Source organism: Podarcis raffonei, chromosome 2 (assembly GCF_027172205.1).
Source record: "Podarcis raffonei isolate rPodRaf1 chromosome 2, rPodRaf1.pri, whole genome shotgun sequence".
NCBI lineage: Eukaryota > Metazoa > Chordata > Lepidosauria > Squamata > Lacertidae > Podarcis > Podarcis raffonei.
The window spans coordinates 64,103,668-64,120,624 of NC_070603.1; the positions used below are offsets into that span (position 1 = coordinate 64,103,668).

Consider the following 16,957-nt stretch of genomic DNA (forward strand, 5'->3'; position numbering starts at 1 on the left):
CAGGCTCCCTTGCCCCTGTAAGTAAAAATAAACACATAGCAGGCAGCTACACATCTTAAGTGAGTGGCCCTCGGTTTTCATCATGCGCACTTTCTCACCTCTGTCAAATGAAGTGGGAAGATGTAATACTGTGGGGAAATACTGTGGTACTGAAATCAGGGGTATGGGGAACATGAAATGCACACACTACAAATGTTTTTAAAAAATGCTTTTATAAACCACCAAAGACTCCCTTAATAGAGCCCTCCCTCCCTCCCTCCTCCCTCCCTTTCTTTCTATAGCAACTTTTCCAATCACAATAGCACACTAACACAGGAAGTTGAGCAGGAAGCGCATCAGAGAAGAGGTCCTCTCTAGCACACAGATTTGCTACTATGGTAGCTGGTTTGGCACTGCCACAGCTATGCTGTCTATGCTGATCCTATCACCATTGTTGTAATTATTATTTTGATTTATAGGGTTTCTTACCCACCCTTCTCTAGAAGGCCCAATGGTGGGTTACAACAATATAAAAACACAATTATTAGTGTCACTTAGAACAATGTACAGTCTCTGGTGGGCTGCATCTGATTATGCAGGACAAGCACACTGAATCTAGGTCCTGACCCATAGGCTTTCACTGGGCCTTCTTTAGGTGCACCGTCCCAAGGGCCCTTCACCAAGGTGAAGTGGGAAATAGATGTTTACTGCAGCTGAAGGTCTCACCTTGTCACTGCCATGTGGTTCTGCATCCGAACTTGGAGATCTTCATTCTCCTGTTGAAGGGTTTTAACTTTCTCCTCAAGCAACAAATTTCTCTCCATCTGTAAGCAGGCCAAGGGTGTGATCAAACACCAAATGCAATTGCAACACAGTTCACCCCAGCTACAAGTATTCCACGCATGCAATAACATCAAGAAATCTCCCAATTAGGTATTTTAAAACTTTGTAGTCTGCAAGAGGCACCAATCCTGGTGTCTGCCCTGTCTCTGATTGCTATGGCAATGTAGGCTTGTATGTAGTCTCTGCCAATTCAGGCTCATGTATCTCTTTTAGTTCAGAGCTATCTACCCATATGATCCATCTACCAAAAAGAATTTCAGTAGTACAGCAGAACCCCGGTTTGTTTTTCAAGAGAGTTGCAGATGCTCAGCTCACTTCACAAGCAACTGAGCTGCAGTGGTGGCCATTTTGGCCCAGTAAGCATTTTCTGAACATGGAATTGCTTCCGTCAAACACAGCCATGCTCCATCCACCTAGATGTTTCTTCCCACAGACCTTAAAGGATTAATACACCTATAATCAAGTTTTGTCTTTAGAATACTCTTTGGTCCACTCCAGACATCCTTCATCCATGATGATTTGTGCTCATGATGCTATCAGGAGAGTTTAATCCTTCCCCTTCTGCTGTGGTCCCAACAAAAATTCCCCACCTGAAGTGGCTAGTTGCACTAGAAGGGATGTTTCCACACTGATGTTGATGGGAGTTTCTCTCCCAGGATAACAGCTTCCAAGAAAGTGGCCAATATTGTTGGGATAGTAACAGGATGGGGAAGCATATGAAATGAACCCCAAGTCTTCTCATGCATTATGCTCCTAATCCCAATTAAAAGAATATTCTCCACAGCTGCTATACACATTTGAACTCACAAATCGTGAATTTCAATCAAGACACTTAGCACTGTGTGTAATTTGGCCCTGGTCTTGGATCCTGGTCTTGCTGGGGGAGGGGGGCAGTTTAAAGGCCAGGATGCAGGACTTGGAATGTGTTGTCTTCTGCAGGAAGCCACAGAAGTCTGGTGATCGTGGTTCTGAAGGGTTTGTGGCCCTCCAGATGTTATTGGGACTCTAACTCCCATCAGCTCCAGCTGGCATAGCCAATGGTCAGGGATGATGAGAGATGTCATCCCCAAACAACTGGAGGGTCACAGGTTCTCCATGCCTGCTCAAGAGAAAGTGTTTGTGGTACTCAGAAATTAGCTAGTTTTGAACGGCAGACCACAAGGTCCTCTCTGCAAGACCCCACCAAGTCTTAGGAATAGCTATGAAAATGAGTACATCGAACCCACCACCGTTTCCAGGTTGAGCAGCTTTTTGTCCAAGTTGTGAATGCGTTCATTCTTCATCTCAATGACAAAATGTAGACTCTCTAGTTCCTGTTCCCAGAACTGGCTGGGACTCCCATAATCCTAGAAAACAACAGGGGAAATGTCAAAATGCACCCTTAACTAGAAAGCTGGCAAAGTAGACCTTCACGGAGAACTACATTAGCAACAACAACAACAAAACAACAACAATTTATACCTCACCCATCTGGCTGGGTTTCCCCAGCCACTCTGGGTGGCTTCCAGCAAAATATATTCATCAGATATTAAAAGCTTCCCTAAACAGGTCTGCTTTCAGATGTCTTCTAAAAGTCAGATAGTTGTTTATTTCTTTGACATTTGGTGGGATGGCATTCCACAGGGCAGGCGCCACTACCAAGACTACATCCAGGGACTCACTGTCTCCCCAGTCATGTGAGAGACTACGCCTACAATTCTAGATCCTATGGCTAGGAATAAACTCCATGGAACTCACTGGGACGTCTCTCTACCCAAGATTACAATTGCACTACAAGGGCTAATTTGCTCATGCAAGTACATTATTCAATGACTCAGAGATTAGTGAGTGCACCCCCTCCACTGGGAAGCACTGCATTGAACAATGTTCTCCTTGTGGTGTTTTGTTCCATTACAACTGCTTTCACACATTCAAGTCATCACTCCATGTTGCATTCATTGGGTGAGAGATCAAGTATTGCTTTCACTTGTAGAGGTGTCAAGTGGACTTTATTTGTGCTTATGGTACGACAATGCCAAGTGGATGCTTAGAACAGAAGTAGGGGTAAGCACTCTCTTTCCCATTTTTCTGTTCAATAAGCATTGTTCTTTGGGCCCATACATTGGCCTGGTTTGCACATCACACTAAGGACTCATCCACACTTCCATTTGCCCTCCTGCTTCCTCTTGGAAAATCCACTGTTTACTGCCAAATCAGAGCAAGCATCTATCGTATTTAGAGCTAATGAGTGCGTTTTCCATGGGATCATGAAGCAAAGGCAAAACTGCTTGGACCAGTTCCTAGAAAGCATGGGAAAAGCAGAGAACCACTTGGACCTCTGCTTTCCAAGCATAGGACAAGCATAAGTGTGGACAAGCCCTAAGTTGAACCACAACTTAGCTGGGATGCACAAGCAGGGATTATCATGGTTGCTCTGCTCCTTCCTGGTTTGTTTTGCTACTATGCTGAGCTAAGCTATGGCTTGGCTTAGCAGGTTTCCTGAAACCAGGATCATGGTTTAGCTCCCCTTGACAAACCATGAGCCAAAAACCATAGTACAGGCTTTGGTTCCAACTTAGGGTTAGTCTAGAGAGAGCTAAATAAGTCCCAGTTCAGAGGACACACTAAGCCACGCCATGGCTGAGCTCAAGAATGATCAAGGATGAGCAAAGCAGCCACGATCTCCTCACACATGGTTTTATGTTAAATCATGGTTTGGCTTAGCATTACATGTAAACTATGCCACCCATCATTGTCTTTGTTTTCCCAGCAGTGAGAGAAGGAGGTAACATCTATGTCTTGATTAATAAACAGGTGGAGAAATCCCATCTAACTGATCGTGGCTGGTTTTGTTTTTTGGCACCTGGATGTGTTTCTTATAATCTCTGCTCAGGATTGACTCTTCCACCCGTTTCATTTTCTCTTGGAAGGACTTCATCTGGGAACTTAATCTGTCTACAGTCTCCTGGAGAAGAAATATGAGGCAGAATAAATCAGTGCTCCAGCAAGCATACTGACCCGACCACCCTGAGCACGTGTGCACTATTCTGTATGCATTAATAACATTAATTGTATTCCAACACATTTTAGTGGGTTTATAGCTAGTAGCAGATATAACTCCTAATGGCCAGGTAGCTATTAAATCCAGCAGGTCCCAGCCAGGATGACCCGGAATTATAAATCCACAAAATCTGGAGGGAACCATGCTGGCTGCCTCTGACTTGGAGCAATTACAGAGTGGCAGCACCTGCAAAGATGACTGGGACTTTTGGTAGGATTCGGTCAGGAGCACTTTCTCTTGGTCATGTGCTTTCTGGAGTTCTGCAAGAGAAACAACAGACTATGGTCAGAAGAAACCAGTGGGAGACACAAGCCCTGCTCCAATCTAGCCAGGGGTTCTCTTCAATACACAGCTGAGCACTGACACATCACACTGTTTGTTGCGAGTATATTCAGAGAACAAGAAGGACAGAACGTGAATGGAACTCAATCTTGAAATCTTTGTGGTCATGTCTCTCTTCCCTCATTTGCACGTACCGGTAATTCTAAGCCAAACCAAATGAGCAAATCCTGCACGATCTCTCCCAGGCAAACTACAAGTGGCAAAACCACAATTTCAACATGTGGTCTGCCTGGAGAGAGCTAAACCAGATGATGGGACACTAAGCCAGGCCATGCCTTAGAGCAGCACAGCAGCGGAAGGACTAGGAAGGATTCTCGCATTCTCTCTCTCCCTCTCCCTCCTTCTGACAGAGATGCTCAGCATTTAGACAGAGAGGAAGTGAAAAATTAAATAAGCGACATAGAGAGCCTAAAATGAATATGGAGTACCCAGCAGAGAATTGAAGCTTAACAATGGAAAATTGATTTAGGAACACGTTACAACATGGCATTGCTGAATGGCAGGATGGAAAAAGTAGAGTCTCATGGACACACAATATTTTAACAGTGGTGTTGTCTTTTCTTGCAATGCATCTATGACCAAAGTATTTCCAGAGGCCACAAATTCATTAATGACACTAACATTTAGTAGCTGGGAGCTGAGCACTTGGCGTGCCATTATTTCTGTAATCCCTCCTCTGGTCATTCACTTTCCTCTAGACACTTGCTGTCTTTATTCCTTTTGTCAATCTACTTTCCGATTTGAAGATGCTTCCCATCATACTGCAGGGAGGGCACTTTCTTTCCCCATCCATGTTGCTGCTACTACAGTGGCGTAGCGTGGGTTGCTGGTGCCCAGGGCAGGCAGGACAAGTGCAGAGGGTGAACGGAGCCCACATCCAACAGGCTCCTCGCCCGCTGCCTCCATCCACCTGCCCACTAGACCAACCTGCCTGCTGCCACACCTCAGCTGCCAGAGCTCCGTGCTAGTCATGGGGGTGCCTGGTTGCACCCCCTCAAAAATGGTCCCCCTGCCTCCCACGCTACACTTCTGTGCTATTGCCACTTTCAAAAAGGGGAGTGGGGCACAGCAAGGGAGCCATGAGGAGGCAACAACAATTCTGGGAATGCTTGTGGACAACTATGCCCGTGAACAAGTTCTTTCATACCTGGCCCAGTGGTGCTACAATGCCAACATAAAGCTCGCCAAGGGAGGGGGCAGAAGTAACTTCACCAATATTTGCTGTAGAAATGAGTTTCCAAACAGCACGTAGGATTGTCTTCCTTTCTCCCTCACTCTGACAGGGGCCCTGTGCCCATGAATATCTACCTGTCACATAGTACTGTAGTCTGTATCCAGATTAGGCCTCCACCACCAGGGTTGTGGGTCGGGAGCGGCCTACTCAACACTGTAGTGAGATTTGCATCCCATAGCGCAGGGGTGGGGAAACCACAGCTCTCCATATGATGTTAGGTACTGTAGGAACTCCCATTGTTCCTGACTGTTTGATAGGAGTTGGAGTCCAATGACATCTGGAGGACCACAGGTTTCCCAAGTGCTTTGATGCAAACGGAACAAAGCTTACATGTTTTGCAAGCAGGTTTTTTGGCTCTCACCTCGAAGTCTCTCTTCCTGTTCTTTTTTCAGCAAGTCATGCTGCTCAGAGAGTTGTTGCTTGCATTGTAAATCCTTCTCCTTTTCTATCTGTGGGTGGGGGGAAGGCACAGGCAATATTGCAATATTGTTAACAAATAATACTTCACTGCCAGCATTCTGCATGATATTTCACATCCCACACAGAGGTGTTTACATCATTTTAAGGCTGGAGACAGGCAGCAGTGTTCAAGGGGCCTGATTGAGAAATGCTAGCAAGAAGCATTGTTTACTGACTGTGGTGTCTGCACAGGGAAGTCACCCCCTTATTGCTTCTAGTCAAAGAGGGTGGGCAGGTCTCTGAAGCATGACAATAGTGGCAAAACCCCGTTTGACGTGAGACTATTGCAGGGCGTGTCTACACCTCATGGGAAGAAACAGAGTGGTGTAGTGAGTGAACCATCAATCTTGGATTGAGAAGTCAATTCTCTGTTCAGCCAGTGACCTTGGGCTAATCACTATCTCTCAGTCTATGGGATGGTTGTAGAGTGTGAATATCAAGATGGAGGTGGGGGCACTCATGGTTGCAATTTTGAATGCCTCAGAAAAAGATGGAGTTAAAACTAATAATTTGATCATGATGATGGTGATGATGGTGTCACCTTCATTTTTTCCCCATTTTTTCCCTTTCCTCCATATCAAACTGGAGAACTGGAATATAGGAATAAGGCAGAAAAAGAAAGGACCTGGATGTCAAGGATGTGATTATATGGCTAGAGTTGAGTGTACACATGCAGCCCTATCTTATATATGTTTACTTATTCCAGTGATATTTATTCCCAAGTAAGTGTGCAGAGGATGGCAGCCCTGTGGTACAAACCTACACATGTCTGCTCAGAAGTAACCACCAATGAGTTTTAGGGGATTTATTCCCAAGTTAAGTGTGGAGTGAGGGAATATTCACTGTACAACACTGTACAACACTTTAAATTGTCATAATATGCACATATATTATGGCAAGGACCATAAGATGTGTCATAATATGCACATATATTGTGGCAAGGACCATAAGAATGAGCATTCAGTGAAAGGAATAGATGCTCTCCTACATCTGCATACCGCTGTTGAACATTGGAAATGGTGGAAAACTGTGTTCCAGGGAAGCTTGTCTACCTTGCCAGTTTTCTTCTTGACAGGGCCGCGATGGTCTTCCAATGCATCACCTCAGTGTCCTCTGAAGCACAGTTTGAATTCCACTGGCCTGTAGGTGATTTGGGAGGAGGTTCTAGCACATGTTTCCTCCCCCTTTTCTAAGTGGCAGACCTTCTAGCAATAGTGTAAGTTAGCTCCCCACCACAGTTTGCAAAAATCCAAAAATCTGAGGGATAAGCATGCTCTGATTTGTACAGCAGCCCAGGAGGTATGGATCAAGCCAATTCAATAGGAAGATAAACTAAGGGAATTCCTCATGCATCTGCATCCCTCCTTGTTGAATCTTAGATGCCTAAGGATCAATCAATCAGCTACTAAAGCTACAATCACATTTGGGGAAAATAAGCCTAACCGACCACAGTGAGAGCAAAGATTTATCAGACTGAGCTATATGCATTAATTCACAATTTACATTTTGAATTCAATACAAAATACACTCAAGATTAAATGGCAAAAAATGTGTTGTGGCATTGTACATTGTGAATGACACATGCATATTAAGATATCCAGGTCTCCCCACAATATATTTCTAATGGGGAGCTCGACCCTTTCCTAATTTTTGCTTCTTGAGTTATTGCAGGGTGACCTAACCATTTCAATGAATGAGCTGGCACATGAATCTTGTAATTTACATTCAGGGCTTTAAAATAAATATCTGCTCAAAACCAGCACACAGGCAAGACACTGCATTTTCAGTTAGATAAGTTGGATTTTCAGGGATACCAACAGAACAGATTCAACATAAACCTTTTGAAACATGACAGCTCTTTTAAAATGGTAATATCCATTCCTTCCCCAGGGAACTTTACAATTATTAACCAGTCAATTATCTGATTTTCTGCAACATGGAAATACAGGGATGGCCATAAACAAAATAATATTTTTAATTATGTTGCTAAATAATTACTCGTCCACACATATGTGCAGAAATTTAAGATCTGGTTTCAGTTAATGCTGACATTTAGTAAAGCTATGATTTAGTGGGCAATGAATTACACAAAGGCAGTTGACTGTAAGATACACTAGAGATGAGTAATATAACAGCATGGGGCAATTCTTTACTACTCATTCCCATTGTGGTTGTGCACTAGTTTCGCATACACAACAGTGTGTACCTGGTGAAGAATTAGTTGCACATTCAACCCACTGGACCTGCATGACTGCTTGCTAGTGTCTTGCTAGCGTGTGGTTTCTCCAAACAACATTTTAGGCTCTGAAACTGTGAGCCATTAGAATACTGCTCAGCAAAAGAGAAGTGTCTGGTCTGACAACGAGTCAGGCGTCATCGCTTCAAAAGGGCAAGAATAAGACAGCTCCAACCTGGATTTTAATGTCTTGGCTAAGTTTCTCAGTCTCAGTGCGGTGAGCTTCCTCCAGACACACTTTCTCCTCCTGGTGTTGTTGTTGGAGCCTTGTGATCTCATTTCTCTGCTTCTCCAGCAGCTCTGCCTTCCCTTTCTCTGCTTCCTCATGTAAACAGGCTTCTTCAATGTGGAGGAAAGAAGGAGAAAGCACGTGGACATGAGTGGCTTTCTGTAGTATTGGTTTGCTTCCACCTCCCACCCCCCCAAGCGCTGACTGTGTAGTGCATTAGTTCCAATACCCGGCTGACTTGCCATTCAGGGTGTTAATCTAAATTTCACTTCACACTTTGGAAGGGGCAGTTTTACAAAGGCAACTGACATACTTGCATTCCAGAGAGGCCTCTTGAGATATATGTGCTGGAGAGTGCTAGATATGGCCTATCCAGGATGCAGGCATGCACTATTTTTGGACTCCCTCTAGAAGAGAATTGGGGTTAAGAGCACGAGGTGTGAACTGGTTTGTTTACAGGTTTGTCCTAAGGATTAATAAAGCAGTGTTTGTGGATCTGCGATGGGCCCCCAGAGCTCGCTGGCCCTTTAAGTAGACCATGACCCACATCACCAGACCCTAAAAAGGCAGTGAATGCTCAGAAGACTTTTGGGCATTGCCTGGAAATGCCACCTGTGGGAGATGATCACAACTGTGGAAGGATCGTGGCTGCCTTTGGAGTCCTTTCAACTAATATTTGTTAAGCTATTTGGTACAGCTTCCTTATTGGGCAAGTAAAACTGGCTTACAGGGTTCATATTTAGCACAAAGGATGAACACAATACCATGTAAGTAATATGCATGTAGTGCTTTGAACACTTTAAACGAAACTTGCGTATATTAAGCACTTGCTTCAAATAATAACATGGATGACTGATCAAACAGTTTTGCTCTTTCTGATTCTAGGAGCAGCAAGATGTTTCAGGGGCAAATGGCTCGCTTGTCTCCTTTTGAATAAGAGCCCTGGAGGGTTATAGTGTTTTGTAACATCTGCATGTACTAACAAATATACAGGCTGAGCATAGATTGAGGCTCCAAAGTCTGCCGTTCTCACATCAAGGCTGCTGGCAGAACAGCCTGCATCCTAGGACAGTCCAAAGTCCCAGATCATGTCTCTTCTCTTTCTTAAAAGCGGCTGATTCACACAGCTTGCTGGCATCATCCTCAACCAAAACAAGGGTGGAAAGGTATGAGAAGACAGACATGCCCTCTTGACCCTTGCCAACTCTGCTATCCAAATTCCAGCTATTGAGAGCCATCAGCTAATCTCCTTAAAAAGTGGAAGATAGGTATCTGTCAAGATTACTCACAAACCCAGGTATTTAACAGAAAACTAGAGCTGAGCCAAAGTGTCTCAAAAGACATTTTCCTGAGAAAATTCCAGAGGGTTTACTTCCATCGTCCCCTCAAAAGGGTGCTCGCTTTGCAGAATTCTGGCCAAATATTCTCTGCCATTTTTTTGTGGAGGCCACCATTCCTTCTCTTCCCCCTTTCCTTCCACATGCACTGCCCTGCCCTGGAGCAACACCTGGGACATTGTGGAAAATACAAAATGGTGGCCAGGCTGCCAATACTTCTTCCTGCCACTTGTGGTGGTGGTGGCAAATAGATGATAGATAGATGATAAATAGATAGATAGATGATATAGATATATAGGAAGGGGAAGAAGGTATTGCCACTGCTAGTGCTGAGCCCCTTCTCTGAGAAACTGTTGTAAAACTTCTCCTCCCTCTGGAGAAATTTGGTGACATGTTAAGTCCAATTTGTCTGCACACAAATAAGAGAACTTTGAAAGGCCATTTCTACATACAGCTCTACAAATAAAAACCATTCACCCATCTGAGTCAAAAATCAATGAGTTGAAAGGGACCCCAAGAGAGATTCTGCCCTACTGCTCAACAGCTACAGGGCAGGAATGGTGTGCCCAAATTCATGGTTTGTTTTGGGACTGTATTGCTTGTAAGATCTGCACTGTGACACAGGCCAGTGTGTGCTGGTTTGTAAGAATGTCAGTCTGGCACAGTTAGTGGAGAAATGCACAGATTACTCTTTTGCTCAAGTAATTGGAGTAAACCTTGCTACTCCAATAGAGCTATGCTCTCCCTAAAACATATCAGGAGCATAGCTGCACATTTAACAGCTATAAAGGCAGTTATACGGATAAATGTTGACTCTTTTTACATCCTCTGCTGGAACCACCCTCTCCTTCAAGATATTGCTGCTTCCCCCTCCTGACTGGACTGGACTTCACTGTTCGTTAAATGGAGGTGTTGCTTATTTAGGGGAAATTCCTTGGCTAAGTGAGACAGCGAAGCTGCCAAAACTTTAGACCACGGTCAGTTTTTCACCTCACTCAACAAATACATAATTCATCTCAATAAATTCTACCTGCCTATGACAAGTAATATCAGGACAGGCTCGTATCATGGGCATCACACAGAATGTAGACTTATACGCTGCATGGATTAAATTAGTTTCTCATAGGAATTTTAGAAAGAAATTCTATTTATGTTCCACCTGGGAGTAGCTTATGCAGATGCTGCTAGCATTACTAATGCTCTGTTGTTTAGGGAGAAACGTGCCTGTCCTGCTCAGTTCCTTGCACCTATATTGCCTAAAGCCTCAGTTTAATATGTACAGGGGAATCTATGTTATCCAGTGTTGCACAGTTGTTCCAGTCTAACTAAGCAGATCTGGATATATAAGAAACCTCCCAAACATGCATCATTTCCTGAGTCTGGGTACCACCTGTCTACACTGCGTTGCTTTTAATGAGATGCACATTTGAAAGTGAATCCCCAATTCATACTCTGGGACAGTTAGTCACTTGTAAATATCATTTTAAAATGAAACTAGAGCTGCCACATTGTCAGAAAAGCAATTTTTGCAGTCTGGATGAAATATAAAGACTTACTAGAGAGTAAAACTCCGAGGTGGCTATCACCAGTGGAGGCCAAGGCCCGAAAAAGACCCAATATGGAGGCCTATTGGCCGAAATATTGGGAATTGACTGAAAAAATTGGAGACAATTGGAAGTTGCAGAGCCAGGACAAACTAAAAAATAAGGTGCGAGATTGGCTACATTATGCTCAAATTCAAGAGGTTTTCAAAATGGACAAAAAAGTTGGTTTCCAGGTGGAAAAGTCGAAACTAGAGACAGAATTGTTAGAACCAAAGACAAAGCTGTTATCTAGAATGTATAACTTGCTGCTTACGTGGAATTTACAGGATGAGACAGTTAAATCTGCTATGATTAAATGGGCACAGGATGTTGGACACAACATTATGTTTGAAGACTGGGAAAGGTTATGGAACACCGGAATGAAATTCACGGCCAGTACGGCCTTGAAGGAAAACATTATGAAAATGATATACCGGTGGTACATGACCCCAGTCAAGTTAGCTAAGATACATCACCTGTCTGACAATAAATGTTGGAAGTGTAAGGAAGCAGAGGGGACTTTCTTTCACCTCTGGTGGACATGCCCAAAGGTTAAGGCTTTCTGGGAAATGATTTACAATGAGTTGAAAAAGGTATTTAGGTATACCTTTCCCAAGAAACCAGAGGCCTTCCTGTTGGGCATGGTAGACCAGAAAGTGTTAAAGAAGGACAGAACTTTGTTTATGTATGCTAGTACAGCAGCAAGAATACTTATCGCAAAGAACTGGAAGACACAAGATTTACCCACGCTGGAGGAATGGCAGATGCAGTTGATGGACTACATGGAGATAGCTGAACTGACCGGCAGAATCCGAGATTTGGATGTAGAAACAATTGAGGTGGACTGGAAAAAGTTTAAAGACTACTTGCAAAAGTATTACAAACTGTATGAATCTTAAGACGGTGCATGATTTGGAAATGATACGCTTTAGCAATTATGATTAAGTAAATAGTAAACTAAGTGATAAAAGAGAAAAGGAGATAATATGAAATTGAACATGTTACGTTTATTTTAAAGGTATAAAAATTGTGACATAATACATTGAATATAGATACATAACATGTAAAAGTTACAATAAGGTATGACATAAGGTAACAAATTGCTGACATTGTTAATATAAAGAACGCAGAATCGGAAGGGGTGGGGAAGTCCAAGTTGGGATTTTTGTTAAAAAAAAAAAAATGGTTTCTTGTAAACTCCTTATTTGTTTGTAATGTATAAAATTTGGAAAGAAACGTAATAAAAAATATTATAAAAAAAATAAATAAAATGAAACTAGAGCTGGATTTGATGGGCTGGATTTGCCTCAGATCCAGAAATCCTGGATTAAAATCCCTATTCCATGTTGAAATTTAGGGTGATATTTTGTTCTGTTTTTTTAAAAAAAATATTTGAAATATTACAAGAAAAGAAATGTTGGCTAGCCTAACTGATTTTCCATTGCATTTGTAAAGCCAGAATATTAAATAATCAGATTGCAGGACTGTAAAATGCTTGGTAAATGTCCACACCATCTATTTCCCTAGGATTTAATCACTGGCCATTCCGGCTGTTTAAAGCAACAAACTGGCACATCCACCCAAAACAAGTCTACTCAACAGTTAACAGTCCAGCCTGTACACATCTGTCAGCAGACCCCAAACTACATATCAAGGCAAGCTGGAAGTTCTACCAGGAAAAGATCTACTCATGAATAAGCACCTCAGTTTGCTGCTTGTCATAGCAGGTGGAAGCACTTACCCACTGAAGGCTGAACTCATAAGTTACCATTTCTGAAGCCTTTGTTTCTGCAGCTAGATGTACCTGTCATTACCTTTTCATGTGTTCAGTGCCTGCCCTTGTGAATGCATGGTCAGGAATGGTTGGGACTCTTTACATATTACCAGTGCTATTTTCCTAGAAAAAGAGGTGCTGCAACCAGGGCTTTTTTTCAGGGGGAACTCACAAGAACTCAGTTCTGGCACCTCACCTTTGCCATTCTAAGAGAACGAGGGAGGTGTTCATAGTGAGTTCTGGCACCTCTTTTTCTAGAAAAATAGCACTGGCTGGAACTCACCATGAACTCACCCTTGATCCCTTATACTGGCAATGGTGCTCATCTGAGGGGTGCTTCAACTGAGTTCTTGTGAGTTCCCCCTGAAAAAAAGCCCTGTATATTATATACCTTTTAAAAACAAAATAGACATTACTGATTTTAAAATGGAGAAGCTTCAAGATGCTTTATGTCTGTTTGTATCTTACCATTTTCTGTCTTCAGTGCCTTTAGTTCACAGGATGCCTGTCCTCTTTCATGCTGAATTTTGATCTTTTTCTGTAGAAAAGACACAAACAGGATCACATCTCTCTTTTTTTTCCATTCGTGAATGCTGAACCAAAACCGGGAAAGAACTATGCATTTCTGAGAAAACTTTATGCTGGCCAGTATTGGGACATTTCCTCCTGGTTTCCTGAGACACTAAAATAATTCAGCAATTCTTTGACACGGGAGCTGCGGCACAATTAAAATCTCAGCTCCTCAGGCAGACATGTGACCCCCTCACCTCCCAGAGGACTGCCCTAGTGTGCCAGGAACAGCTACTGCATTGAAGGATGTTTCACAATCCACTGCCAGGCTTAATTTCTCTTAGCATGAGAACATGCCACTGTGGCAGAGGGTTGGTGGGGCAGGGCCTCGATTCACCCCAATGAACCGGCTGTCTGATGGTGTGAACAGGGAAGATCTTGCTGTGGCCTCGGACACTCCTCTTTCCTGCTGCCAACTCACACGATGAAGCAGAGAGAGTTAAAAGAAAGATCCCCTCATGTCTCAGAATGCACATAGATCATAACACCCACCCCACTCCCTTGAGATTTATGAACCTTCCTCCTCCTTCTACCTAGCTTTCTGCTTTGCATCCTTGCAGCTGGCGTTCCCGACTCCAAGCCTCCACCTTTGCAGAGCAAGGAGCACATTGGGCCCCTCGCTCCCTCGAAGGGAAGGAACAGCTGGAAAACATGAAGGAGGCTTAAAGAACTGACAAACAAGGAGTGTGTCTGGCATCAAACTGCACAGCGCCGGGGTGTGCAGAACACACTTTCCAACGGCCTTGCCATGCACCTCCCCTTCACCCGAACTTCACACCGCAGATGCCCCATTCTGCAAGAGCAACTGGATGGTCAATCGCGACATCAGGCAACTGGGGGAAGCTTAGTTTGCTACTCCTGCAGATCCACAGCTCTGAGGATGCTTTTTATAGCCAGCTCTGGAGCCTAGAAATAGCCTGTTCCAGGGCGCAGAGTGAGCGCAGGAATGAGAAGGGTTTGTGTGCGCATATTTTTTTAAAAGGGGCAATAAATCACAGGCAATTACAAGGATAAAGCCCAGTCCTAATAACTCCTCCAAATATCTGGCACAAGCAAAACTCGCTTAGGCTGCCGTTCAAGCGGTTACATCATCACCCAAGGAATGCTTTGTTAGAGCGTCAACTGCTGCTACCATCCCCACTTGAGCTCTGGTCCTGTCAGAGTTTCCATCCCAGCCTCAGTTTTAAATAGGGGTTTATATAAAAATGGGATTTAGGACCTTGCTTGGTAATATGGACTTGGCAGTCCTCCTCATAGCCTCAGGCGGGTCAAATTTATTTGCATTAACAACAATGGAAGAAGGAAAACAATTATATTTAGTTATTTCTAAATGGCCCAAGAAGGATGGGTTTTTCTCCCTTCCCCACTAACCCCAGCAGGCAAGGGGGCTCTTCACACATTCCACAAGGGGCTCCCTCCTTGATCACTGTTGTGTTTCTGTGACTCCAGGCCTGTCTTTTAGCAGCTTGACAGCAATGGTAGCTGGTGCTCAGCAGCGCTGGTGGGGTGGAAGGCCGAGAGACCAACAGTAGGTGGAAGCCGATTCTGGCTTTGTCGCCATCTTCCTCCCTGCTGAGTCCTACAGGGCTCCTTCACACTTTGTTTGCCCCACGCCTAGAAAGCACAGGTCTAGTTAGTTTTATGCTTGTTGTCTGCTATCAGCTCAGGTCCAAATGGTCTTCTGTTTGCCCCACCGCTTTCCCTGGGAAAACAGTCTCTTTACTGAATTGGAGCAAACATCAACCTGTGAACAAACAGGTTGACATTCCTGGGTTTTTATATTATTATTTTGGTCATTCAGAGGTCACAGTGTGTCCCTAGAGATCTCTGCACTCAGCTCACCTCTGCATAGTGGGCAAGCATCCCACTATTTGTTTATATAATCCTGTATCTCACACTCAAAGACAGAGTTGACTAGAACAGGCAGGATTTTTCCAGGTGTTATCCATATAAGTATTGTGCTGGTCTCAATTTCGATTCATGCTAGTCCAAACAGCAAAGGTAAGGTAAAGGTAAAGGACCCCTGGATGGTTACGTCCAGTCAAAGGCGACTATGGGGTTGTGGTGCTCATCTTGCTTTCAGGCCGAGGGAGCCGGTGTTTGTCCACAGACAGCTTTTTGGGTCATGTGGCCAGCATCTGGTGCAACGGAACACCGTGACGGAAGCCAGAGCTCATGGAAACAGCGTTTACCTTCCCGCCACAGCGGTGTCTATTTATCGACTTGCACTGGTGTGCTTTTGAAGGGCTAGGTTGGCAGAAGCTGGGACAGAGCAATAGGAGCTCACCCCATTGTGCAATCAACCTTCCGATCAGCAAGCCCAAGAGGCTCAGTGGTTTAGACCACAGCGCCACCTGCTCCCTAGCAGACTGAGGAGGTGAAGGGGGTGAGCACAGGCAGACCTGTTCGTATTAAGAGTCCCAAATATTGTTACAATAGTACTCTTTTTTAAAAAAAATCCTCACAAGGTTGGCATGCAACCTATTTTGGTACAAATTAAATGCAAGTCTCTGGTGCTTGTGAGATTTAAGGGAGCAGGAAAGGCCTGTCACCTTGGTCCCCCCTTGTGTGGTGTAGTGGTTAGAGTGTTGGACCAGGACCTGGGAGACCTGGGTTCAAATCCCCACTCAGCTATGAGGTACATTTGGAGACCTTGGGCCAGTCACTGCCTCTTAGCCTAAATTACCTCACAGGTTGTGAGGGAGAGCCACCTTCAGCTCATTGGAAGAAAGGTGGGATATGTAATAAATAAATACCCCCAAGAGTAAGGGTGGAGAGGAAAGAACAGTCAGTGAATGGGTCTTTTGCTTCCTTCATGGACTACCAAAGGCACTGGGGTCTTTTGCCGTTCTGGGCCGCCATTTCTTCTGATCTCATATAGCAGGAATGGTGAATCTGTTGCTTTATCTATTGTAGGGCTGGAAGGGACCCTAGTGCAGGAATATGCAACTGCCCCATACAGGAATCAAACCTACAACTTTGGTGTTGTTGGACTCCAGCTCACATCAGGCCCAGCCAGCACGGGGATGATGGGAGTTGCAGTTCAGGAACATCTGGAGGGTTATAGCTCATCCCTGCTCACAACTCCAACCACTATATAGAATGCAAGAAAGAGCCACCGGTAAATTGGGGAGGGAGAATTAGTACAGCTCCTTTAAAACTCATCCTGGCACTTGGATTTTCTGCAGTTATTTCGCAAAACAGACTTCGAAGGATTTGCTGTCGGCTGCTATGTCTCTAAAGGAAGAAGTTCATGCAAAATGTTTTCTGGAAGCTACGGGCTGCAAAAGGACTTTAAAAAACATAATGATGTGGGCATCAGTGCCCAGTG

At 44.1% G+C, this 16,957-nt stretch overlaps 1 protein-coding gene across 2 annotated transcripts in view; it reads right to left on the reverse strand.

Moving 5' to 3' along the window:
- CCDC69 (coiled-coil domain containing 69) overlaps positions 1-16,957 on the reverse strand; it is a 30,757-nt gene that overhangs the window by 1,863 nt on the left and 11,937 nt on the right. The window contains exons 2-8 of one of the 2 annotated variants that reach the window (XM_053377058.1): positions 13,525-13,594; positions 8,309-8,469; positions 5,800-5,887; positions 4,049-4,122; positions 3,665-3,766; positions 2,049-2,168; positions 706-803 (exon numbers count right to left, since the gene is read on the reverse strand). In XM_053377058.1, coding sequence (XP_053233033.1) covers positions 706-803; positions 2,049-2,168; positions 3,665-3,766; positions 4,049-4,122; positions 5,800-5,887; positions 8,309-8,469; positions 13,525-13,594 — 713 coding nt within the window. Of the gene's footprint in view, positions 1-705; positions 804-2,048; positions 2,169-3,664; positions 3,767-4,048; positions 4,123-5,799; positions 5,888-8,308; positions 8,473-13,524; positions 13,595-16,957 lie in introns of both variants that reach the window. The other variant, XM_053377057.1, reaches the window with a different exon arrangement.